Below are 25,977 nucleotides of genomic sequence, written 5' to 3'. Positions count from 1 at the left end.
TATATTAGGCCTTTACATCAACTCCCATTCACTTTATATATAATGTGTGTGTAATATATGAATTAAGCTTTCAGAAAATGTTATTTAATAAATGCTTAAATTGTTCCCCAAGCTAAGATGAATATTAATCATCTGGTTGACTGCCAATAGTTCTTTATACTGCCAAAAAAGTATATTCTGCACTATAGCAACATCTATAGATTCATTAAAACAGCAGTGATAAAAAGACGATATTAAATAAAGCCAAAGGGTACTCTGAGCATTAAAAAAGGAACAAACTTGGAATAAAATTCTGAAATGCAAATTGAACTTTCTGAATTTTTTCTGAAATGTGTATAATTTTGGTGAAGGCACTCATCAAAATGTAATGTTTGTTTAGTTGTTGACTGTATGGTGTTTTCTTTACAACTTTGTAAAGTGTTTTTATGATATAAAGCACTTTGAATTACCTTGTTGCTTAAAATGTGCTATATAAAATGACCTTAACTTACTAATAAACTTGACTTGATTGATTGATAGAAATTTCATCTCCCCTTTATTTTAACTACCTTAACAAAAGAACATGATACAAAAAAGTGTGCAACCCTTTTCTTTTAGCATTTTTGTCATGCGTTTTTGCTCAGGTTCCAGAAGGATCGGCTCATGTATCAATCAATTAATCAGTCGAGTTTATTTGTATAGCACATTTCAGTAACAAGGCAGTTCAAAGTCCTATGCAACATAAAAACACAAAAATAAAATAAAATGTAAAACAACATACAGTGACCAATTGAAAAACCAGTATCAAACATTAGATTTTGATTGCCTCAATCAAAATCGTCAATTCACATCAAATATGTTGGTAAATGTTCCAACTCTAAATAGGTGGGTTTTTTGCCTTGATTTAAAGGAACAGATACGCCTGCTAATAGTCTACCAGTGGAGGAGAGGAGGTAGAACCGGTTAAAGCCTCGCCTGTGGAGACGAAGCTTTTGAGAATTAAGATTGGCTGAAGTTTCCTTCCAGGATAGCCATGAATTAAGCTCCATCCATCTTCACATCAACTCCAACAAGTTTTCCCCACCATATGGAGGTGGAAGGTTCAGGGTTACATGCAGCGTCAGTCTTCATCACGCCTAATGTTCTGCACGAAGGTCAAAAGGTTTCATTTCAGTCTCCCCTGACCAGAGCACGTTCTTCCACAAGTTTGCTGCTTCTGCTACTTGGTTTGTGGGAAATTGAAAAATGTAAAAGTAGGAAACTTTTTTGATTCATCTTTTATTTAGAAAGCGCAGCATTGTAATTTTCCACAGAACCAACCGAGATGGCATCAGTACTCCAGGGTGTTACTTCAGGCAAGTAGAAGAGCCATGGCAGAATGGTAATACAACTTCAAAGATACCTTCAAACTGTGCACCACCACACAGAGTGAACCATCTGAAAAAACTGAAACAGTACCACATAATGATGCAGGAATGTGAGCCAAGAGGATCTGAATCAATGCAGGCTTTTTGTGATGAGAGTGAGATTTGGCAGCGGCTGGACTTCAGGATTCCCATGGAGTACACAGTTGTGGGTTGCCGGGTGTTTTGAACGTGCATGTGTGTGTCTTGTGAGAGAGAGAGGGAGCGCGTTTCCACAAGCAATCAACAGGTTCCACTGGTGCAACAGGGCCACGGCTGATGGGAGCTTGGAAGTGTGTGTGTGTTTGTGTCAGAGTGTGTGTGGGGCAAGCCTCGGTCGCACAATGACACAAGGCTCTCATTACTCTGTGTGCATCAATTAGCATACATTAAAAGAGATAATCCCCTTGAATTCACACAGGAGCCTCGTCTCATTTGTTGGACCAACATTTTTTTTTCAGACGCTTGTCTTACAATGTCCTCTCTGGTTCTCTGCTTCCGGGTCTAAGCCGGCGGCCCCGAATGCACGTTTGTGGCTCATGAAAGGGAACGTGGCTTGTACAGTAGCAAGTTGATGGCGGCGGCGGAGTGTGTACGGACATGAACCAATGAGACAAGAAAAATGTGTCTAACATGACAAGGTTATATAAGGTCTATGGAATCTTATATGGTATGCCAATTTAAAGTGGTTTATAATCCCAAAGAATGGCATGTATTGTCTGTTTCTCATTGCTGATACCTCAACTTCCCTGCCTTGTGTGTTCCCTGCAATCGGTGACTTGCTCACTCCTTCTTGATGTGCCTGGTTCTTGATCACCAGTGTCAAGCCTTTTTGACAATTTGGGCAAAACATTAAAAAAGTTTAAGATGTATGAGAAGGATTTTTGTTAAATGAAAGAGCCGTTGAAAGCTTACGATGGTCAAAGCACTGAGTTGGGATGAAGGAATATATCAGTCTCCGAACTGCCGTTACATGCCGTTGCGGCGGAAAACTGATTGTCTTTTTTCCGAGCTCTCAGGCTGCTACAGATTATGGATCCTGTGTTACTGCTGTCCGTTCTCTCTCTGATTGTGCAATCAAACCACAACTGGAACATGGTCAATAACTCGATGGTTCTCATTTGAGCTACCTGCAGTCGGCTTTTGAACAAGTCGGGTCTGGATTGTCTAAGATATCTCTTACTTTTCAAGGTGGTCAAGAATATATAAATAGCACAAAATTCAGTTTCTATCTGTGTGATCCTATGCATATTTGTATATGTGAACCCCTGCTGAAAGAACAATACAGTGGTATTGACCTCCAGTGGTGCCAATCGGAGGTCAGTATCCTGGACACCGCCGGGCTGACAAACACTGGTCGATGTGTGTGTGTGTTTGCTGGGGAGAGTGGTGCTGTTGGCAGGTCAATGGCTGCTGTGGAGCAACACCTCTCCATGCGCTCATTAGTCCGCAACATGTGTGGCATTTGGATCAATACTGCAGCTAATTATTGCATACAGCATGTACGCTTGAATGGTGGCAAACTTGGGCCAATATTTCAGAATTTTAAATGGGCAGTATTATGTAAAATAGATTTTTTATTTTTTTTTGTAGCTTTACATCATGTTATAATGTTATTCCCTCATCAAAAACATACCTGGAGTGGTGCTTTAATTATTTCATGCATATTTTGAGAAATCCTCTAATCTCCATGGCAACCATTCAGGTCTTGTGGACCTAGCTCCGCCTTTGAGACACAGCTCCTACCTTGGAACTGCAGTTTCCAGTCTTCTGAGCTTCTGCCTTACAAAGCAGTGACTCCCTACTCAGCTCCTTCAGACTAGCCGTCAGCAATTAGCAAACACCTGGTGGCATCTATTGAGCTCATTGTGGAATTGCAACTCTGGCAAAATATTAAAGGGTTAATAGAGGAGCCATCTTGTGATGACTTCCTGAAGGTGGAGTGTCAGAAACAGCAGTATTTTTTTTAGAGACAGAGGCCCAATTCCAAGGTGCTAAATCACAAAGTAAAACTTCTAGTAAGTCAAATTTGATACATACAACATTTTTATAAAAACCAAAGGAAACATAGTTACTTGATTTTGCTCTAAAATGTTACTAGGTATCTGGAAAACACATAATACTGCCCCTTTAACGCAGACACAACTGAGGTTTGTGTAAATCTTCCCACAGCAGTAAGACATTGCTGAAAAGTTTGTATTTCTAGCAATATTAGGACTTTACATCAACTCCCATTCACTTTATTAATTGTACCTAACAACAACACTTTTCTTAATCCCAAACATCTAAATTGGGGTCCACCATATTAGCATGGGGCTCATGACTAGGCCCCTAGAGCCTACAAGTTTTCAGTAGCTTAGTGAAAATACCAGAAAAAATCCAAAAGAGGCAACGTAGATGAGTCCACATGCACACACACACACCACACACACACACACACACACACACACACACACACATAAATTCACATCCGTAAGTATGTGTTGGATCTGTAGTTTCAATGGTGGGTCTCCTTTGACTTCTCAAGATTATACTAATTACAAATCCAAAAGCTTTGGGCGAGGGAGCTGGTCCTTAAATATCGGGCTCAGTCATAGGGGCCCCTTGGAGGATTAGAAGCTGGAGCACAAACACCCTGACCTCACCAGGCAGCCACTAATGGCATGGCTCCCATCTTTCCCCCTGAGAACATTAGGTGGTTTTGTGTTTCAGAGATTATTCATCCTCTGGGTTTGTCTTGTTGGGGTCTTTAACCCCTGGTAAAGATGGAGCTGCTAACCAAACTCCACCTTAAGCACAGCTAAGTCATCTGAGTTGGGAATTTGGCCTACAAACATCCCACACCTCAGTCTCAAGGAGGATCTGCTCAAAGAATGGGAAATTAAGGGTCTGCTTGTAACATCTTGACCTGTAGCTAACTCACACTTTCCTCAGGCATGGCTTCTACGTTTTCATGAACACATCATGTGCTTATCCTTCATTAATATATCAAAAATTATGAATATGAGATTATATAGCATTTGTGTTGTTGGAGGAAATGCATGGAAGGTGACTGCAGGCTGCAGTATTTGGATGAACATGTTTAATGGTGGATCAACCATGACGTCTATGTTAATCACTTTTCTCCAGTCAACAGTCTGGATCTGTAAAATATCAAATGAAAGACTTAAAACAGCTAGCATTGTTGTGCAAGAATATTGTGCGACAGAGCAGAGTGATACAGGACTTGTGCAAGGACAGTGAGACAGTGGCGAGGTGTGCAGTGGGAGCAACGCAACATCCCAAAGGAGGAGTAGGAGCACGACATGAATGATCATTGACCTCCATTTTCTTCTTCTTTGCAAATTTGATTTCAGTTAAAAATATTTCACTTAAAGGCTTCCCTTTAAGTGAAGGCTTAAAGGGAAGCTCTAAGACATCTTGAATGTCACAGAGCATTCAAGATTCCGGATAATGACCACTCTGAAAAAGAAATTAATAGTTTTGGCTTCAAAATATTAGGTCTTAAATTTCTGTATGCATGTGTGTACAACAAATCTGAAGGGAGGTCAGCAGGCAGAGTGAGGCATAAATAGAAAATGAGGTCTGCTCCTGAAGAAACCCGAGGAACTCTGTCAAATCTTTCAGACACACATACATGAGGCAAAACACACTCTTCTGAGAAGTGGGTGAGCGCCTCATCCCTACATCTTTGTGTGCGTATGTGGGTTTTTTTTTTATTATTCCCTTTTGACAGTGGAAGCCCACAGACAGAGATGGATTGCTGCTGGGCTCCATGGCAACCAGTGGGGCTATTCTCAATCACTGCAGCTGAAGGAGGGACCAAAGGAGTTAATCAGCAACGCACATTTTCACTCTGCCTTCACACACTGTCTTATTATGCAGACATGTGTGGTTATTAAAACTTTGCTCTGCCTTCAAATTGTTACAGCCTGAAAATATGTTCCTCTTCTGGCTTGATTCTTTTTGGTTAACTTTAACTCTCTTTCATATCTGGAGAAAACAAGTGGAAATTGTTTTTACTTCACAAATAGTCTCTCTTTTTAAAATTGAACTTTAAAAAGTCTGTTTCTTAACCGTAAACGTTGACTTTAAACTGTTTTTTTCCCATCAAACTAAGAAAACGTGTGCCTCAACAACACCCAAGAGTTTAAATATTCACCAGTTCATCTCTCATTCTTACTTTTTTAAACATTAATTTGACTGTGGTTCCACTTCGCTCTCAATGAAGAAAATTTATAAAGGGGGTGAAAAAAACATATACAGCATGTCATGCTTTTACAAAAGTGAGAAACAAGGTTGAATTAGCTGAAATGATTGCAAAACGAAAACATTTTGGTGAGTCTTACGGTAATAAAGTAGTACATGAAATAGAACTATATTGAAATTAAGTGTTTCCATAAAAATTGATAAATAAACTTAAAAAAAATTTCCACAGACAATTTAACAATTTTCATTTTCCGTGTTCAAGTTTGTTGTACAACAGCGACATCACCTGGCTCAACCACGTCATTGCACGTATACGTCATTACCACGCGACAAGGAAGTGCTGTTATTGTCGCGCTTGTCCTTCACGTCGTCCATCCACTTCATGTCGTTATAAAAGTGTACTATACGTTGTTTTTGAAGCAAAGCCTTTTTTAATGGAGTAACGAGGGGAAGAGAAGAAGTGGGTCGGAACCGCGGAGTCATCTTTTTATTTTTTAGCTTTTTTATTCGGTAAGTAACAGCGAAGTTAAATTGACAGCTGATACTTTACCCTGTTATTACTTACTAATTAGTCAGCGGTGTAAGAAATTTTTTTCAAAGTATATTTCATCAGAAAGTAGTCTAAAAAATACATTGAAATTATGGAAGGAAGCTGTTTTTCAACAACTTACCCACCAACCAGCAGCTGTTTCTGAAGCCTAGATTCTCCTAATCTCTCCTTCAGGTGACCAGGAATGGCAGCTCCAAACTCAGCGCAGAGGAAGGCCTGCTGGGACGCCAGGGATCAACTCTGGCAATGTTTGGACGACAACAATGACAAGATTCAATCCTGTCAGAGGTTCCAGGGAGACTTCGAGGCTAAATGTCCAGCTCAGTGGGTAAAGTACCTCCTCGTTTTTAATCATTCGCTGTGCTCGTTGAAGCAGAAATGCTCGAAAACTCTTAAGAAATTTCTTTAAAAATAAAACCAATCTACACATCTGTTTCTCGTCTTAACTTGTTAAGAGTTGAGTGTCATATTTTGACTTTATTCGTGTACTATGACTTTGTTGTACAACTTGTAATTAAAAAAAAAAAAGTTAAAATTGAACCTTAAATTTAAACCTTGTTTAAACTTAAACCTTGTCTAAAGTTATTAAAAACTGCCAATTTCAAACCAAACTTCATGAAGGTATGTTGGTGTGAATCATTTATCTTTGATCAGAAATCTGTGAGATCCAAGTTGATCACAATTTGAATCGTTTTCTGTGCAAAAGAGTCAAACTACATTTCGACAAAGTTTGAATGGCGGTCTAATGCACAGAATGACTTCCTGTTTACTCAAGTTATCAAAGCATAAAGCGTTGCAGAATTGGGGGTTTTGTTTCGTCTCTTTAATCCCCCCCCCCTCCTCCCTCCTCTCTTCCTGGCAGGTGAAATATTTCTCCAAGAGGAGAGACTTCCTGAAGTACAAAGATAAGATGCAGAGAGAAGGCTTCACACCTGCTGAAGGCCCACAAGTAAACTCCTAACTCCTACCAAACAGGAACTCTGGAGACGGACTTTTAATCACATGAGCTCCTGAGTGGAGTTTTCATAGTGAATAGGAAAACTCTTCACCTTTACCATTATTTATGTGATAGGATTCAAACAATATTCATCTTAAGAGTTGCACAACCTGGCAAGTTATTGGACATTGTTCCTTAGAAATACAAAAATAATGTCTTTTTTTTTTTTTGCAAATTGGTCTTAATTAAGATCATTAAGATCAATGCAATATCCACCCAGAAGTGTCTGTGCAGTTCGCATAACTGGATCAACTGTTCCTGTCGCAGAGCATTCAAGATTCCGGATTATGACCACTCTGAAAAAACATCAACGTTCGCCAATGTTTTGGAATAAATCAAACCAACAGGGTGATTTTGATGGCTTTTATTGTCGTACATGTATGTTGTTTTTTAGCTCTAGCGCAACAGGTGGATATGAATACCCTTTCAGAATAAAACGGCTGATTTGAGAATGTTACAGGTCATTAGAAACGGGCAAAAAACAACAACAAAAAAAAACCACATTGTGTTTATATTACAAATCAGTGTGTATTTACAAAGGAGTGTGGCCTCCAGGTCAAAGGTCTTCAATGAAACCGTTGCTAGAAACAGGGCTCCTACAGTCTGGAGTTTGATACAAGTTCTTGGTGTCAAATGTATCAGTCAATCAGTCCATCCGTTTGTAAGGCCGCCCCTCTGTCCGGTCAGTCCAACTGTCCATTCGTCCGACTTTTCATACACTAATCCACTCATCACTGCATCAATCATCCCTCCACTCATGCTCCAGTCAACCCCTCTGTCCATCATTCTTTACATTTAGAAGTTTGCATAGCTTCATCTTTGGAAGCACATTTTGAAGTTAACCTGATCAAGAACTTTGAAGATGAAATTTTGACCCCGTAAATGCGTAGGAACCCTGTAGAAATCTACAAACCACAAAGAAAACTGTAGATCTATTCAGACTTCTAAGGCCTCTGGCAGTACAAAACAGTCACAAATTACATCTCAATTTTTGTATTTTCTGTGAAAATATAAAGCACATCTTTTTGCATTCCTGCTCAGTACATTGGAGGATTTTGGATAAACCTGACTTTGCCACCATGAGAGTTATTGTGATTTGATGATTGATTAAACTATTGCACAATACAGTCCCGTACTCAGTTTTCAGTCAAGCAGAGCTGAATAGACTCTGCTGCCTCACATAAATTCTCCTCTTGCACATAATCCAGTCATGTACTTCCTACACCTAAAAAAAAAACAAACAAAAAAAACCGGAGCTAATCCAACAACCAATACTTCTCCCTGCGATCTTAAGGACATTGAGATCTGACAAGACAAAAATACAAAAAAAAGCAAAGTTTCAAGATCATTTTTAGCAAAGAATACACGGTCACTACTGGAAATACATTCTTGCCGTAAAACAATGTGCAAGATTTAAGAAAGTAAGCCGTGAACAGAGGTTCTCCAACATCACAGCAAGGCACCAATGAGCTTATATGGTTTGAATCCAGGTTTAAAACAGGCAGCCAACATTTTGGCATTACAGGCTTGATGCAGAAAAGGCATTTCAAGATGTTTTGAATAAAACAGGCAGCAAAAAAAATTGGGTATTTGGTGCAAAGCAAAGCTCCAAATCAGCTTTAGAACCTTTGCAAAAAATGATTGGTCACATGATAGGAAGCCCTGGCTTGTGTGGCGAATTAGATTTTTATCCATAGATACAAACATAGAAGAAAAACATTTGGTTATATGTACAGTAGGTTGACTACACTCACTGGGAAAAACAGTCGAGATCCAAATCAAGCATTCAGAAGGAATTGGACATAATTTGCGCAGATTAGTGATGGTCAAAACAGGAGTCAGCTACCTTTACATTTCTGCCTTCAGTCCAGCTAAATAAAACTCAGATCTGCAAGTGTAACTTGACCTTTCGAAAAAAAGACACTTTATAATTTTTGGAAAATATTATGTCTAATCCTACTGCGGTTTTAATGCGATGCTCAGGAGTTGCGCAGCAGATGTCACAGTCAACAGTGGGGAAATGGGAGGTTTGTCCCATCAGACCGTCAATTCCCGAAATGAGACACACACAGAAAAACAAAACTTACACTAAGCCTGAATGCACTTTTGTGTCTCTTAAGACTGTGGGGACCACAGTTTAAAATTTGTTTTTTTTTAAGATAAAGAGAAGAAAGAAAAAAAAATTATGGCTACCTTTAGTGTCATTCTGTTGTGAAAATTTAGTGCTGCGAAAAAACTGGAAACTATTAAAGGCTCATTTAAAACAATATAAATCTATATTTAAAAAAATTAAAAAAAAGTAAAGTTCATTATTTTTACCCAAAGTATTAAGAGCCATTGTGGAAGGTCCAAATAACAACTTTTAACTCCAGAGCCCCAGGTTGAAGTTCCCTGAGTGGATAAGTGGCAGCATCACAATCTGAGCGATGGAGGTACAGGTGAGTGAAGATCACTGGAGTAGGAATGAAAAAATTATAGTACAATTTCTGAAGGTCAACTCCAATAATAACAGCTCCAGGTTTTTGGATTGTCCATCAAAAGCAGCATCTCCATCTCTCAGTAAAGCTGACATTTGTACTACAAAAGAGCACCAGATGCTAAATACTTCATGTAGGTCTTTTTTTTAACTTCATACAGTTAACATCACTCTCCAGCAGCTTAGGTCATTTTGAGCTGGGTGTTGCAATCATCAGTGTTAATTTAGTGTTAAACTTATTGCTAGCTTCTCATATCTTTGCTAACATTGTAGCTGGAGTTCTGCTAATAGCAGGACTGTCTGAAGTTAAAAATGTCAATAAAGCTAAGACAGAAGTTCTTGTAGATCTTCACAATGAGAGGCTAACAAATAATTAATTCTGATCTTTAAAAAAAGATTTTAACCTCATTAAAGAGCTTACAGTACCTTCTCTAGTCATAAAAACACATGAATCAGAATGCTGGTGTGTTGTCGGTTCAGACTCAACTAGCCCGTATCATAATTTCATCAACGTAAAAACTTGCTGTAGTTACATCTGTACACCAGACACAGATGATGCTTTGTAGACACACTAAATGCCATTAATATTAGCTTATGCTAACAGTTGAACGTTCTAGCCCACTGGCTGCAGCACCATCAGCTTTTGCGGGCAAATTATGTTCTCTTCTAGATGTACCGGAGTGTTAAAAGTCAAACTAATAACATACCCGCCACAGTATTACGCCAGTTTCTTCTGAGTTCTTCCTCTTTACCGTTTTAATCAGTGAGTGTATTGATACAGTACATCCATAACCACAGCAGAAACCTCTCTTTAACCGGTTGACCAGTGCGCTACGCTAACATGCACATTTAGGTAAAGCATAAAAGAGGTTTCTAACAAGTGGCTAGTTAGCTTATTTCTATTGTAACGTTTACTACAAGAGTACAAACAATACATTAAGACACATTTCATTCATGGTGAATTTGTGAAAAACAAACAAAAAAAAAACCTTAGTTCTGTTATATACTTTAAAATATCAATACGATATGAGCTCTTAATTTGCCTCAATTATCGTTCTAATTTGTATTGCTTCATTGAAAGAATCAGTGTATTTGTAGCAACAGAGGTAAAGTTAATTTGTTGAAGTTCGGTTTTTCCCCAGAGCCACCACAATATGGCCAACTTAAACTGAAGCTAATATTCTAGCTAAGCTAGCTTTCCACCATTTTCTCTCGTCTTCCTTTCCGTAAGGCCGGTTCTCTCAGTCTCTTTCTGGGGAAGACGATCCTTTTGACTCTGTCGTGTTTTGTTTGTCTTCGTCATAAAAAACTCTTCTCTTTCCAATTTTACCCCCCGCCCCAACCCCTTCCTGTTGGCTCGGGCCTTAGCCCGGCGTTGGTTATAAGCCTCCGGTGACGTTTCTGGCCACTGCCCAGGCGGGGAACTCGGTCAGGTTGAAAAGCGGGACGCCCCAAGTGGTGATGGCTAACATAACCACCGCCACGCCGATCAGGTTCACTCCAAACCCTGCTTTCACCTGGACGGGAAGATTAAAATAAACACACATTAACTGACCTGAAAAGACTGATGAAAAAAAAAAGGAACATTCAGTTCTAAAAGAAAATAAAACAAAACATTATTCTTTGATTGTAGACTAAACAATTCTGAACCCAATTGATGCTGCAGGTGCACAGAGTGTGTGTCAGAGACCTACCATGTCGCTGATCTTCACGTGGCCGTAACTGAAGACGATGGCGTTGGGGGGGTTCCCCACTGGAAGCATGACCCCAAATGACACGCACATGGTGGACGGGATCAGAGTGTGGAGGGGGTTGATGAGCAGGGTCTCCGACTGGACCGCGGGGTGAAGAAGAACAACACGGATACAGTGAGGGAACATTACAAAGGGGGAGCGAGGGAGAGCGGCTGTTGGTTGGAGATCAAACGGAGCGAAGGAAGAGGAGGCAAGGCGGCGATTACAACACGATGATTGAAAAATAATTTAAGAATGGAGGTGAAAAAAATGAACAAGAGAGGAAGCTTTTGTATTTTAAGTTGAATTCACAACAGCACTTATGAGAGTTCTACAAATCTGGTGTTGATTTAAATGCTTGGTGGTTGAGTTTTACTCAACATTATCTAGTGCAACCGAGAGTGTAATCTGTAATAAAAACAACTAACATTTAATCAATTATGTTGCGTTTTCTATATTACTACTTTGGGGGGGGGGGGGGTACTCCTAGCTAGCTTGCTAGCTTAGCTGTGTCTCATTTGTGTATTAAGCCATCAGTCGAAGCATGGCTGCCTCTGACTACCAGTACTTTGTCTTTCCTGTTCAAAGTTCTCTTCACTCCCTGCTTGTGTTAGCTGTGTCTCTTCTCCAGATAAATCCATCAATAGATGACAATGTTGACGGAGCCATCACTGATATCAACTTTGTTTACTCTGCGTCTTTCTATAGACTGTCCTCCTAACGCAGCAGTTCTACGTTTAGCCACGTTTCTTTGCATTATCAGTGAAAGTCAAGGACTTAATGCAAGATTTTCCTGGCATGCGAAGTGGAGGAGCCGACATACGTACCAGAGCTGACAGGATGGGCAGGAAGACTGTAAGAGTTGCTGGGTTGGAGGCAAACTCTGTGACCGCCGACACCAGGAGGCAGGCCAGCAGGGTGACGGCCCAGGGCGGAAGGCCGCTCATGGGCTCCAGCTGCCTGCCGATCCACACCGACAGGCCCGACACCTGCAGGTACGACACCTTCATTAAACAACCCCACAAATACAAATCTGACCAACCGGAAAAAAATAAACGGAAACACCAGGCTGACCGACGGGCAGGGTTACATGATTTGTATGGGCAGAGTTTCTATGTTGCCACATCAGCAGAGACGTGTGCATCCTACCTTGCAGCCAGCGGCGAGCGCGTATCCTCCTCCCACCAGGATCACAATCTCCCACGGCATCAACCTCTGGAAATCTTTCCAAGTGATCATGGGGGCGAGAGGGTCAGAATCTGAACTGTCTTCTGAAGGCACAAGAAAAAAACACAAGAAACAATCATAATACAAAAAACAAACAAACCTTGTTTGTTTGTTTTTTAACATATTTGTGTAATTCCTTGCTGTATATTCTTAAGGAAATTCTACTGCATGATTTACAACTGGATAAAAAAAATAAAAAATAAAAAAAAGCAAATTTGCTGTTGCACGGGAACCGACCCGAGTTACTGCAGCTGGGTGAGGATGATGAGAAGGGACGCCTGGCGGGGATGAGGAAGAGCAGGAAGCCCAGGAGGACAGACACGGTTGCATCAGTCCTGTAGCCCTTCCTGGAGACAAAAAAACAGAAATCCATCGTATCCCGCAACGGTGCTAATTGGATCGTTTTCGCCGCAGACGGTGGAGCCACTAAGTACGACCACAGGAGGAGTGTTTGCGACGTCCGGAGCCGCTTACCTCTCAAAGAGCGACGTCCAGCCGGGCACGAAGCCGGGCTCTCTGGTGAACCACAGCAGAGTCATCAGGATGAAGAAAATCCCCGTCACCACCTCGGGGTAGCTGCAACGCAACCACAAAAAGCACGTCAGCAGCTGTCGCACCAGTGGGCCATCGCAGCTACGTCTGGGTGACCTCAGACGAGTTGGGTACAGAAGTTTTAACTCCTCCATTTCAAAATTTGTCACCTTTAGAACTAGAAAAGTGACTACATTTTTTGTAGTATTTTTTTGTGAAAGACCAACACAAAGTAGTGCAAAAATAAAAAATAAAAAAGCCACATTTTAGCTTAGTTAGTATTACTAAAGTTATTTCTATTTGCTAAATGCTGCCAGTTTTTGGAGAACTGTTGTTCCTTTTGTTGAATTCAAACGTTTACATTTGGTTGTAAAATGCTTGACTTGGGTCAAACCTGTCGGGTTTCTCTCCACAAACGTCTTGACAGTTCAACTGACTCATCTGAGTTAACTGTATTTTAAGGTCACACCTGAAACCAACTGCTTTCTCGTTTCTTGTCATTTTTCTAATTTTAAGTCGGCTGAAACAAGAAAGGTTTGGTTGGATTTAACTTCTGGTGCCTGCTGCGTTTCCATTACATAAATATTCTGCTAATGTCAAAGAAATTGATAGTACATTTGCAGTGTTTCCATTAAATAAAAAAAATTAAAAAATTAAAATCACATGTGAATAAGTTTGTTCACGCGAGAAGTCATTAAAAAAACAAGCTGCTCCACAAGCTGCTTCCTGCCTGACGCGTGTGATGTGAAAAAACTGTTTCCATTGATGTTTTGCAAAATAAAATAATTTTGATACAGGCGAAAGAAAAAAAAAAACAAACCTTCATCCTTTTTAATCAAAAAAGTTTTTTTTTAATTGCCATGTTTCTATTAAGCAAATGTATTTATTTAAAAATGTCAAAAGGCACGATTACATGGTCAATGGAAACACAGTTAGTGAGAAAAAAAATTTATTTGGTAAATCAACTGAAAATCCAGCTGGAGGATCTGCAGCAAGACTTGAAAATTGAGTTAAAAAAAACAACAAAAAAAACGATTAACTTTAACATTTCTGAGCTACTTTGTGTCGATGCGTCACTTAAGAAAAATTCCCAATAAAAACACAGAAGCCACAGCAGTTTTCCACGCGAGCCTCTCCTGTCACCTGATGGGGCCCAGCTTGGCGTACTCTTCCTGGATCCGTTGCTCAGACATCATTTCTCTCCTGGTTTTGCGCTTCTTACTCAGCGAACACGTCTCTCTGAAGCTGAGCACAGAGACACCAACGGATTACCGTAATGATAAGATGTGAGCGTGAGCAACACTAATAATCACACACCTGGATGTGTGTGACCGTGAGCAGAAAAAGAAAAAAGAAAAAGAAAGAAAGAACGAAAGAAAGAAAGAAGTGCGCTCACTTGCAGCCGAGGAAGAGGAAGTGCAGCCAGAGCCAGGTGAGCACCAGCATGATGATGGCTATGGGGAAGCTGAAGATGAACCAGGTGCCGAAGTTGATCACCTTCGCCTCCGGATAGCGACTGGAAAAGGGGAAAAAATCGAGACAGAGAGACGGGGAGGGAACTTTAATGTTTTAAAAGGACAGATGAGAACAAGCAGGTGTGTCATAGTTCAGCTGATATGAATGAAAAACAACAATCAAACCGTTTCCAAACCGCGTCACAGCCTCATGCCTGCTGAGAATGACGGCTGTTTGTCTCACAAATCTGAGCTCCAACAGGTGGAGTCAGTCACTGGGAACCCGCAGACTCAACCGGATTTATTTCACTGAAACCAAAAACTTCAATAAGATTCGAACAAATTTGGTTCTGTCAAGCAGCTATGAGCGGTAGCTACGCTACCTGTGGTTAATAACATTTCCAGCGTCTTCGCTTACAGTCAAGACAAAACGAGGACAAAAGTGGTCTTAAAATAGAATATTTCGATTCATTAATTAGTAGATTTTAATGCGCAACAAATTTTAGCATGAATGATTTTTTTTTTTTTGCACACTAAAGTTCCAAGCGGAACCGTTGTATTTGCACGTTTCTGGTACATCCATAAATCTAACGCACACACAACATCCGCTGAAAGCGACAGATGTTCTGGTAGGTCCACTGTGGCTGAATGTTTGCTTCTAAAAACAGTATGATTGGACGCTAAAAAACGACTACTGCTGTGCTAAAAGGAATTAGCTTAGCAGCAAAGGTATTAGCATCTCAATGCTAAACATGTAGCTAGCACAGACATCCCTAACACTAGGAATGTCCAAAGGTCACATTCTTAAAGAAGTTCCTGAAACACTTCCTGAACATCACTTTGCACCAATCGGACTGAGTGACATGATTAAATTGACGGCACAATAATAAATTGAAAATAAAAAATAACCAAGCAAGTAATTTGCTCGCTTGGTTCCAGCATGCAAAGAAGACGAAACGATACAAATGTGGCACTGAACATCACCAAAGAAACACATGGCCACACGGTGGTGGCAGCACCATGCTCTGGGGTTGCTTTTCTTTGAATGTACCTCAGATTTTTAATCAAGGTTTTCTCAATAGCTTAAATAAAGGTGATATCCTCACAATCTGATATCTTTGGAGAACTTTTGGAAGACAGAGTGTCCGAATATGACTAACTGGATAAAGTTTTAGTTTAAGCATTTCTGCAACCACGTTATTTTTTTTTATTTATTTTTTGGTCACAGAAAACGAGACTTGCATACTTATGAGAGCTACTGCACTCTCTACACGTCCGTCACGAGTCTTGTTTTTAGCAAAGAGTTAACTTTCTCAAAAGATTCCCGTTCCCGGAAATATACTCTTAGGATTACCTCTGCCACACACACGCACACACACACACACACACACACGCACACACGCAGATGCACAAGCGCACACACACAAACCCAACTGCGCGGAAAATAAAAGGCATGACCTTTGCCCACTGAGCTGTGACATGAAGGAGGCCATTCTGTGGGGCTTAAAAACACTGGCTGGAGAAAATCGGCTCTATTAGGACTGTACAGGCTGATTAGTTTGATTTAAGACCCTTCAAGGCCCCCGGGTTCTGATTTCACACAGAGTGTTAAATCACAGCAACGCGGTCGCCAAAACTAGCTGCACATGTGTTCAAAACCAAATGGAAAGATGGCGGCTCTGGTCATGATGAGCTGCTGTTACTGTAACAGCTTCTGTTTTTGTTTAGCTTCCATGTTGTTTGAAATATCAGGAAATTTTGAATTAAAATCTGTTGGCATCAGAATAAAAGCAAATTATCGTTTTGCTCTCTCAACAAAAATGAATTAGGAAAAAAACAACATTTGGCTAAAAAGAAATGTCTTATAATTCATACTTAAAGCTGTTTTTAAAAAGACTTATTTAAAAATGTGCAACTTCAGAGAAATGTTTAAGTTTTACAAAATTCTCCATTACATCCATGTCATGCTACTGCATGTCTGCCTTGCCTAACCTGCACTCTCCCCCAAAATACTGTGTAGCGAGTACACAACACAACACTTACTTTACTCTCTGTTTAATTCAGCTAATCATTATCTGAGCATTATTTTTTTCATTCCCAGCCGTTTATTTGATCCTCTGATGTTTAAAAATTAATTAATGAGGCAATGAAGTTGAGGAAAGTAATGCATGTCACAGCAGAATACTGTGAATTCCACACAACTGATCCCAGTATACGGCACTTGCGTCACAAAAATCAGCTTCATTATTTTATGTTGAAAAAAATCCTAGATAACAGGGATTTTTTTTTCTCAAAATAACAGGACCGTCCTCCATGAAACAACACAGATAGCTACTAAGCTGTACTAAAACGGTAATACTGTCTTTTTGTTGTTGCACATTTAGAATAAAGGTTTTCTAAACCTCATAGTGTATTTTAAATGTGTTCGGTTCAGTTTGGAATCATCAAATTCAAGTTTGACTGTTTATAGACTTAAGATTTTGAATTGCACATGTTAAATCCAAATTATAAAAAAAAAAAAAGAAAAATCAAAACCTGCTATTGGGCTAACGTGACAAGCTAAGCAGATCTTTTAAGGTAAAGAGTAAAAATTCCCCACACCTGTTACCAGTTAAATTGCTAATATCGAAGAAAATCAATGTTCATTTTCAGGGGGTTTTTTTTCCCACGTAAAGCTCAATTGTTGATTTCTGAAACCTCCACTCGCTCACGCAGTGGTCTAAGGTTGTTTTAGCCTCTGAATATAAACAGAACATGGACCTACGTGTTGAACTGCTCGGCGAAGATGAGGTTGGTGGACGTCCCGGTGATGGTGATCAGTCCTCCGATGGTCGCTGCGTAGGTGATGCTGAGCGACAGGCATTTGCAGATCATGTGGTCCCTCTTCGTGGGGTACTGGGAGTCTCTTCTGGCTCTCACTCGCTTCACGTTTGGGATCTCTATGGCAACCTAGAGAGGAATCACAGGAATGCTTCGTCTGAATTCAACACTATAACTTGTGGGGAGCCGCCGAGAGAGTTTAAGGCGACAGCGTTTTGCCCCCGACCTGCGGTAGGTGTCCATTGGTCTGTCTAACAAAAGTCTTGTTCAGGACGGGCTGAAGACCGAAACCGTTCGGCTCACCCGCCTGACCCTAAGGGGCGAAAGGAGAAATTTGTGTGCGTTATTATTTGCATCTTTTTATCCATTGACCATTTCATATTTCCCACGTTTTGTCAAATTACAACCACAAACTTTACGGGATAGGTGAACACAAAGTTCATTGGGAGGTGAAAGGAAAAAGGATGAGTAGGTGGTTTGTAAATTTGCATTCTAATAGAGAAGTGGAGTCTTTGCTCTAAAACCCCAAAATAAAATCTGGGTCAGCCAATTGTGGGCAGAAGTCGCCTCATTAGTAGATCATGTGTATCTGTGTGTATTTAGTGAAAAAAAAACGTATGCATCACAAAAAATATATATGTTTTAAAATCCATCTTTAGCGTGAAATATGGCTGTGGCAACATCACGCTGTGTGGAGGAATTCACTTAATCTGACAATGGCTGGTTCTATACAATATGTATTGTGTTTTCCTCTAAAGTTTTGCCGTCAGGACCAAAGCCGGCCCAAACAGTAAGCAAACTAAGCTGTCGCTCAGGGCCTCCCATAAATGCTTGAATTCTAACACAAACTATAGATCTAAAAGACTTAGATTTGTTTATTGATAATGGGAATACTGTTAGAATTAATTTGATATTTTACTGTAAGAATTAAAGGAATTGGGAAGTTTGCTTTGCAAAAATGAACAATTATTTTCATAGTTAAATTCTTGCGTTGGCAGTCACAATTCAAACTCGGAATTTTAGTGGTTTTGTTGTTAATAGGTAGAGGGGCCCCACATCAACTCCTGCCTAAGGCCCCACACCCGCTGGGCCCGCTCCTGTTTGGGCCAGTAATTTAATTACATGGTTTTTATTTCACAAAAATATATGGAAGTTTGTGGTTGTAATATAAGAAGAAGGTTTAAAAGCGATGAAACATTTTTTCAGTGCACTTCACTTAAACTGTATTGTACCTCAGTGAAGGAACAGAGATCCTGTTTGCAGCATTCATTCCTTGAGAGGAGAAAAAAAACAGTAAATCTGAATCAGATTCACAAAGAAAATGCAAACACAAAATGGTGCAATGAAAAAAAGTCTGTCAAATTTACTACACACTTAAATACAGCCAGAATTGTTTTATGATGAAGGCAATAAAAGTTTGGAAAACACATAAAATATGAACGTACAGAAATGTAATTAAATAGTTTTTATGTTCTCATTTAAAAATGGATTAAATTTCAACATATTTAACATCAGAAGACGTATGGGGGGAAAAATACATGCCTATAGTTAATTATGAGAAGAGAGTAAACTAATATTGATTAAAGTAAATTTCATCACTGAAGATGTAATAAGTGACTAATTACATTTCAGAGTAGGAACCAAAATATGCAGGAAGCCAATATATAATATAATATAATATAATATAATATGATATAATATAATATAATATAATATAATATAATATAATATAATATAATATAATATAATACAATATCTCGCCCGGAACGTTAGCTAGAGATAGGTGCCAGCAACTCTCCCGACCCCACTAAGGGACAAGGGTGTTAGAAAATGGTTTAATGGATAATATAATATGTTAGTACTCTGTCTACAAAGGGTAAGAAAACTGACTTACTTAGAGATAACATGTCTTTTGTAAAAGTGAGATTTTGTAAAAGTTACAGGAATTATTTGTTAAAGTAATTGTGAAAAAATTGGTATGATTGTCAAACACACAGCAGAACATGGCTAAACTATGTTTTTAAACAGCAATATAAATCAGCATAAAAAAAATCAATTATGATGGAAAATTTGGCTGTAAACGAAAGGGGACTACACACATTACCCTGTGGTCCACCTTAAATAATCTTAATTGAAAAAAAAAATAAAAAATTCAAATTGTGTGCAATATTCATCTTTACTATAACGGAACCCAAATAAAGCCTTGTAGAAATTCAAATGTATTAGCATAAAGATGTTGACAGTGAAAGAAGAAAGGTGATCAATAAGGCAGTAAAGAGAGGGACCTGTAAAACAAGACTCTACACACATACTGTTCATTCTGATAGAGCAGCTCTAGCTGGTTCTTGTCCAGGTTCTCCTCTTTGGTTGAAACAGCTGCTGCAATATGACAGAAAAAAAAAAATCAAAATGTTCTCTGCATCACGTCTACCGTCACACAGCTAACACCCCCCGCCCCCCCCCCAAAAAACAACAACAATTTGTTTGTCCTGAAAGTTTTCTTCTGATTTGCTTTTGTTCACACCTATGTGATAATGTTTTATCATTAAATGTCAGACAAAGATAACCGGGGTTATTTTCAGTCAAAAATACATTTTCAATTGATGATTTTATCAATTGCTGCCAATTGCGGTAAAGTTGTTTTAGAAAACGGTTTCCAAAGAAAAACTTCACTCCAAGAAGTGTAGAATCAGAAAACCATAGAAACCGTCTGTCCAGTTCGCTTCCTGCTTTTGGTCTCTGGTCCACTTGGCGTTCACGTATGAATTTGAACCACAACACAGTTTACTTTAAATGAACTGAGACCTAGGTTTGTGACGGACCAGAGTTAATTTTTTTGGTCCGCATCAGAATTCAATTGTGCATTCACACCTCGGCAAACGAACCGGACTTTCTAGAAAAATGAGCTAGAGTTTGGCTAAAGCAGACCAAACAGGGCTCATTTTGTAGTATTCACTCAGATTATCTTATATTAAAATTAACTTGAAGATCTAAAACATCAGCAAAAGCTTAAGAAATTTGTCAGGGGTTAAATTTTTCACTGCGCTACACGCAGTGATATGGAAACAAACCCTTGGACCCACCGCTGTCCTCCTCGGGAGCGTCGCCGGTCTCCGAGTCGTCATGGGAGTCGGCCAGGCCGGTGCAGATGAGCTGCTGCAGGACGGCCTCGGCGATGGGCATCACCATGGCCGTGGTGGACGTGTTGCTGAGCCACATGGACAGGAAGACCGTGCAGCACATGAAGCCCAGCACCAGCCTGAGTCACAAGGTACAAATCATGTTCTGTTTTGTTTTGTACCATGTAGATAAACATATATGGGACTTTCCCAAATGTTTTACTTATAGGTGCAGTATGATGTGTTTTCCAGCCACATTGTGGCATTTTATAGCACAATCAAGTAACTATCATTAGTTATTATAAAACGCCATGTACTCAAACATGGCTTAAATGTAATTTCACAGCTTGAAATCGGGCCTCTGTCTCTTTAAAAACTCCTGCTCTTTCTGAAGCTCCGCCTTCAGGAAGTCATCACAACATGGCTCCTCTATTAACCCTTTAACAACGTTTTTTTTTTACCAGTGTTTCACAAAGAAATAGTTCCTATAATGAGCTCAGCGGATGTGAAGTTCCACTAAGTGTTTGCTAATTGCTACTGGCTAGTCTGAAGGGACGGAGTGGAGGAGGGTTGCTCTGTGACACGGAGGCTAGGAAGCTTGGAAATGAGTGAGAAATCCTCTAATCTCCCAGGGCAAACACTCCAGTTACGTTTTTGATGAAGGAATAACTTTATAACATGACGTAACACTAACAAAATGCAGCATAATGCTGAACCTTTAAAAAAATCTTAAGTATATCACTCACATGCCAGGTTTTGCCCCTGCGATCATCACCATGCGCAGTGCGATGCGTTTGTGCAGGTTCCATTTCTCTATGGAGGCGGCCAGGCAGATGACTCCCATCAGCAGCAGAGTGGTGTCCTTACAGTACTCTGCTGCTACCTAAACACACAAATGGTCATGTTAGTTCCCAAAGCAGACACTACTGAAACTGAATTATGGAGCAAAATAGCTAGCTAAGGAAATCTAAGGAAGCTTGAGAAGGAGTATTTTAGCATTTCCTTTCCTTGTTGGGGTCGTCAGTTACAATTTACTGTTGTTCTTGTTAATCTGCTCCACTTCCCACCCACTGTGTTCATGGCACCCGGCGCTGTGTAAGCCCACATCGCCTAAACTCTCCCCTAGAAAAACCAGACGGATTTTCTCCAGTCGAGTTGCGTCAAATCACAAACTTTTTATGTTTATTCTCTTCACTACAAGGGGAACCAATAACACAGGGAATATGTAAATATGAAGAAAAAAAAAAAGTACACAGCCCCTCCCATAGCCCCGCCTCTCGATGTTAATGAGTGAGTTTGACAAATGGTGATATCATGTTGATGCAGCAAGAACAGGAACCATAAAATAATTAACTACATGTTTAATTACCTATAGGCATTTTAATGATTTAATGATGTAAAAATATGTATTTCATGGTATATTTAATTAATGATTTAATGGTATTTTGGTTCAATTTTGTCCCTTTGTATTGATTTGCCCAGCTATATGGTTTAGCTTAATATTGACTTAGCTGCAATATGCCAAAAGAGAGAATCTACCCAATTTTGAATTAATATTAAACTAACAGGACATGATTTTTCTTCTTCTCAGGAGGACCAGCTGTGCAAAGTGAGACATGCTTGGCTATTCCAGCTAAAAATTGCAGCCATTTCAGTGTACATGTTGACTTATTCAAGCAAAACAGAACAAAAGAACTGTAAAAGGTAAGAAAGGATTATAACATATTCTCTCCATGTTCTCGCTGTACTTTTAATACGGCTCTCTAAACCACAAAAACCTCCAAGAACAAGGTCAACGTTTCCGCTAATGCTACTCCTAACAGCAGGTAAAGTCTTACTTTCAATCTGTGGAGCTCAAACGTGGAGGACAATAATAGTCTTGAAATGTTGCATAAATCTCTGCTAGCATATTTTTAGAAAATACTTGAAAGAGATTACAGTGTAGCAGTGCAGCGGCAGATTCTTTACCGCTTGGACAGAGCCAGCCCGGCCACACGAGGCGTTCGGATCAAAGTTTATGTAAGGCTAACGAGGAACGTGAAGAGCAAAAGAAAGTTGGTATGAGAACAACTAACATGATCATTTTTCACCTTTTGTCTGGTGCTTATGTAATAAGGGTTAGTTAGTTAGGATGATGGGCTCTAGGTCAGTCAGATAAATGTGCAAAAGAAAATTATTCTATCAGTGCATGAAAATGCACTGAATTGTTGGAACATAGAAAAACTTTTCACCAGTTTTTTTATGATCTGGTTTTATTAAGAACACTGGAGGGAAAAAAAACTGCTGCACATTCATATCAAATCAATTAATTTCTTAATTGTGTGCTACCTCTCTTTCATACAAGTGTCTTAACTCTCTTTCTGGTGCTCATCCTTCCTTCCTAGTGTCCTACCTTTCCTCCTATTGTTCTTCCATGCTTCCTAGAGTTCTTCTTCCCTTCCTAAAGTCACTCCTCTCCTCCTAGTGTCCTTCATATCGTCTATCTTAAAGTCTCTTCTTTGGGAAATCAAATATACATTTAACTGCACAGTAAAATAGGCAGTAAAGGAAGAAAGTGCCCCTCTTTCCTTCCCCCTTGGATTCCTTCCTTTCTTTCTAGTGTCCTTCATATTGTCTTTCCTTCCTTCCTAAAGCCCCTTCTTCCTATAGTTCTTCATAAAGTGCTTCTGTCCTGCCAAGTGTGCTTCCTTCATTTCTAGTGACCTTGGTGATGTTCTTCCTTCCTTGTGTTCTCCCTTTCTTCCTGAAGTCCCTTCTTCCCTTCTAGTGTTTTTTTCCTTCCTTCCTTGCTAAAGCTCTTCCTTCTTTCCTTCCTTCCTTCCCCTCTTCATTCCTGCCTGCAGTTTTCCTGGTCCGCCCACAATAGAAATATCTGCCATAAACTCATTGTGTGAACTTGTGCATTTTGTTTTAAGCTGAATGTGAAGAACTGAGAGCTCTGGAAGACTGAGGATTGACATTTTCTTTTCCACAAAAGCCTGAGAGAAAAGAGGCTCCAGCTGGTTGGTGTGGGAGGATCATCAGCCTCACCTCGCTGGACTTGAGAACGCCAAAGAGAGGATAGAGGAATGCCGGGACCAGGGCAGCGGCCCCCAGGGGCACGGCCTCCGACACCCAGTAGACCGCCGTCACCATCAACACGTACGCACAGCACGCTTCCTGCAAACCACAAAACAACCCATTAGATCCACGTAGAAACAGCAGTTACTGTAATGTTTAGCAATATTAAGAGTATAGAAGTCAGAGTTTCTCATCCACGCTGTAGATTAATTAAAATTATTATTTCATTGTAATATCAGATACCAACAGGCAGGCTTCTCATATGCTAGCATTTAAACATTAGCATGGATGTTAGCAGGCTCTTCGGCCCTAAAAACTGACTCCAAGTCTCAGATTTTGTTCTTCATTAAATAAATAACAGCTAAAGTAAATGCTTTATTTAGTGTTAAACATGAGCAGTCACATGCTTTGTGAGCTTGAAGTTTTATGTAAGAGAAGCGTTGAGTGTAATATCTCGATGTGGGTCAGTTCATCTTAAATTAATAAACTGAGGGGAGGGGGAATTAGCCACCGGACTCCGGCGTGGGGCATGTCCAGACCTGTTTGAATCTTACACCTTCTCTAAGCACCGACTCCAAAGAAAATCACAGCATCAAGCACCTGTTAGGAGCAAGACAACGTTTGAAATGTTCCGTTCAGAAATCTGACATATAGGCATAAGATCACGCAAATGCTCAACATGTTAGGTGAGGATCAAAACAAAAAAGACATTTCCAAGTATCCATCTCTGTAACGATCCAGAAGCATGGCAGTAGACTCGTTATGGTCTGGGTTCGCTTTGGGATGCACCAATCAGCAAGGATTATCTGCTGTTGTTCCTCGATCGTCTCCTAGCTTCAATTCCTTTCCTCTGTATTCTTTCTTCCTTCCTTTCCAACTCTACAGGTCTTTAGTACATTCAGTCTTGGAGTGCCAGGGGCAAACCTCATAGGGTTTACAACCAAGTACCTACAGAGAGTAAATGGCAACTGGCCTGTACTCGCATAGCGCTTAATCAAGTCCAGAGGACCCCAAAGTACATCACTGTATAGTCATTCACACTGATGGTGGTGAGCTACTGGACAGTAGCCACAGCTGTCCTGGGGCAGTGTGGCAGTAAGACAGGTAGTCAAAGTCATCTGCATGGTAACAACAAAGACAGATCAACGATGAGAGAACCTGGTGGCCAACAGCCAGGTCAAGCAAAAAGAATGAAGTCACTGACATCAAGATTATAAAGCCTCCAATGCCTTTGGGGTTTTACCTTACGTTTAACACCCCAGGACAGTAGTCAGGGACGGACAAGCGTCTCAGCCACCACCAAGTACGAAGATCTCAGTGTACACCAGAAGAGATGGTTATGAACTGCTGTGCTGCAGGAAGATCTCTGCAACTCTTTGAGGAAATAAGGTACAAAGACATTGTTTCCCAACCATGTTCCCTGGGGGACACCGTCCTCCAAGCTCTATCCGTGCTCCACTATTCAGGCTGTTCTGGTGCTACATAGACAACTTCTATAAACACCTAACTGAAAAAGGTAATTGAGACTAAAAAAACAACAACCTCGAAGCAAAACCTAAAACTCAGATTCAGACATATAAAGACAAACATACTGAATATTACACCAAGCTATAGATAAAGACTTTTTTCCTTCCATGCATGCCTGCTTAGAAGGCTCAGCTTATTTAGTTTTTAAAAAAATAAAATATAAACTTTTTGCAAATTGCCTTTCTAACCTAAATCTGCAAGGTTATACAAGCAGGATCGAATTGGATTGGGTGTGAATGATCGTCTGCTTGCATTGTTGGACTGGATTGATATATTTGTGGATAGGATTTGGATACAATTTTGCAGTAAAGAAACGCATTTCTGTTACTCTCATAAAAAACATTTCACACACCTAATAAACAAACTAAGAGGCCTCCAACTGACCGTCTAGGTCAGTGTTTCTCAACCTTTTTCGGGCCAGCGCCCCCCTAACCTCTATCCAGGTCCCTCACCGCCCCCCACCAAAGAATTGGCAGGCTACTTTGCACTGACCATTATTTTATCATTAATATTACTATCACTTTTGCAAATGCTTTGATTTTTATGTTTGTTTCTGTATTTATCATCAAAAATAATTTCCCAGAGAACAAAAAAGGTATGGGAATAGAAATTATTTTCACAGGCGTCTACGAAAAATGCAATGAACATTCAACTTAAAATTGGTAGACCTAACAGCAGCCAATCAGAGTGGAAAGATATTCTCATGATTTGCCATTTTCTAGTTGTTAAATCTTGCACAAAATGACCAGATAAAAGATGTCCAACATGCAAATTTAAACTTTGAACTATTTGCAAAACGACTGAGCTCTGCAACATTAAAACATGGATAGAACTGTAACTACATTAATCATAGCTCTTCTTCTCTTCAGTGTTTGAGTTTCTGGTGGTGCAG

The 25,977-nt window shown here is 39.9% G+C and overlaps 2 protein-coding genes across 4 annotated transcripts in view; one reads left to right on the top strand and one right to left on the bottom strand.

Annotated features, from left to right (window-relative positions):
* The first annotated feature begins 5,910 nt into the window (after window positions 1-5,910).
* coa6 (cytochrome c oxidase assembly factor 6) lies at window positions 5,911-7,496 on the top strand. Its single transcript, XM_008401421.2, has 3 exons — window positions 5,911-6,101; window positions 6,316-6,469; window positions 7,004-7,496. The coding sequence occupies exons 2-3, from the start codon at window positions 6,326-6,328 to the stop codon at window positions 7,100-7,102; spliced, it is 243 nt and encodes an 80-aa protein (XP_008399643.1). The 5' UTR covers window positions 5,911-6,101; window positions 6,316-6,325; the 3' UTR covers window positions 7,103-7,496.
* slc13a4 (solute carrier family 13 member 4) overlaps window positions 7,296-25,977 on the bottom strand; it is a 26,762-nt gene continuing 8,080 nt past the window's right edge. The window contains exons 2-16 of one of the 3 annotated variants that reach the window (XM_008401416.2): window positions 23,529-23,657; window positions 21,245-21,381; window positions 20,463-20,638; window positions 19,692-19,758; window positions 18,612-18,651; window positions 17,606-17,692; window positions 17,324-17,508; window positions 14,502-14,621; window positions 14,249-14,350; window positions 13,049-13,150; window positions 12,812-12,921; window positions 12,497-12,615; window positions 12,175-12,336; window positions 11,309-11,446; window positions 7,296-11,131 (exon numbers count right to left, since the gene is read on the bottom strand). In XM_008401416.2, coding sequence (XP_008399638.1) covers window positions 10,994-11,131; window positions 11,309-11,446; window positions 12,175-12,336; window positions 12,497-12,615; window positions 12,812-12,921; window positions 13,049-13,150; window positions 14,249-14,350; window positions 14,502-14,621; window positions 17,324-17,508; window positions 17,606-17,692; window positions 18,612-18,651; window positions 19,692-19,758; window positions 20,463-20,638; window positions 21,245-21,381; window positions 23,529-23,657 — 1,812 coding nt within the window. In that variant the 3' untranslated portion in view covers window positions 7,296-10,993. Of the gene's footprint in view, window positions 11,132-11,308; window positions 11,447-12,174; window positions 12,337-12,496; window positions 12,619-12,811; window positions 12,922-13,048; window positions 13,151-14,248; window positions 14,351-14,501; window positions 14,622-17,323; window positions 17,509-17,605; window positions 17,693-18,611; window positions 18,652-19,691; window positions 19,759-20,462; window positions 20,639-21,244; window positions 21,382-23,528; window positions 23,658-25,977 lie in introns of all 3 variants that reach the window. The other 2 variants (XM_008401414.2, XM_008401415.2) reach the window with 2 other exon arrangements.

This window comes from Poecilia reticulata, linkage group LG23, assembly GCF_000633615.1.
Source record: "Poecilia reticulata strain Guanapo linkage group LG23, Guppy_female_1.0+MT, whole genome shotgun sequence".
NCBI lineage: Eukaryota > Metazoa > Chordata > Actinopteri > Cyprinodontiformes > Poeciliidae > Poecilia > Poecilia reticulata.
The sequence above is the reverse complement of the archived record's forward strand: the minus strand, read 5'-3'. Positions and strand labels throughout refer to the sequence as shown.

Excerpts from the sequence above, each read along its gene's own strand:
- coa6 (XM_008401421.2), top strand. The coding sequence starts at position 6,326 with ATGGCAGCTCCAAACTCAGCGCAGAGGAAGGCCTGCTGGGACGCCAGG. Across the intron at positions 6,470-7,003 it reads CTAAATGTCCAGCTCAGTGG|GTGAAATATTTCTCCAAGAG; the intron begins GTAAAGTACCTC and ends TCTTCCTGGCAG.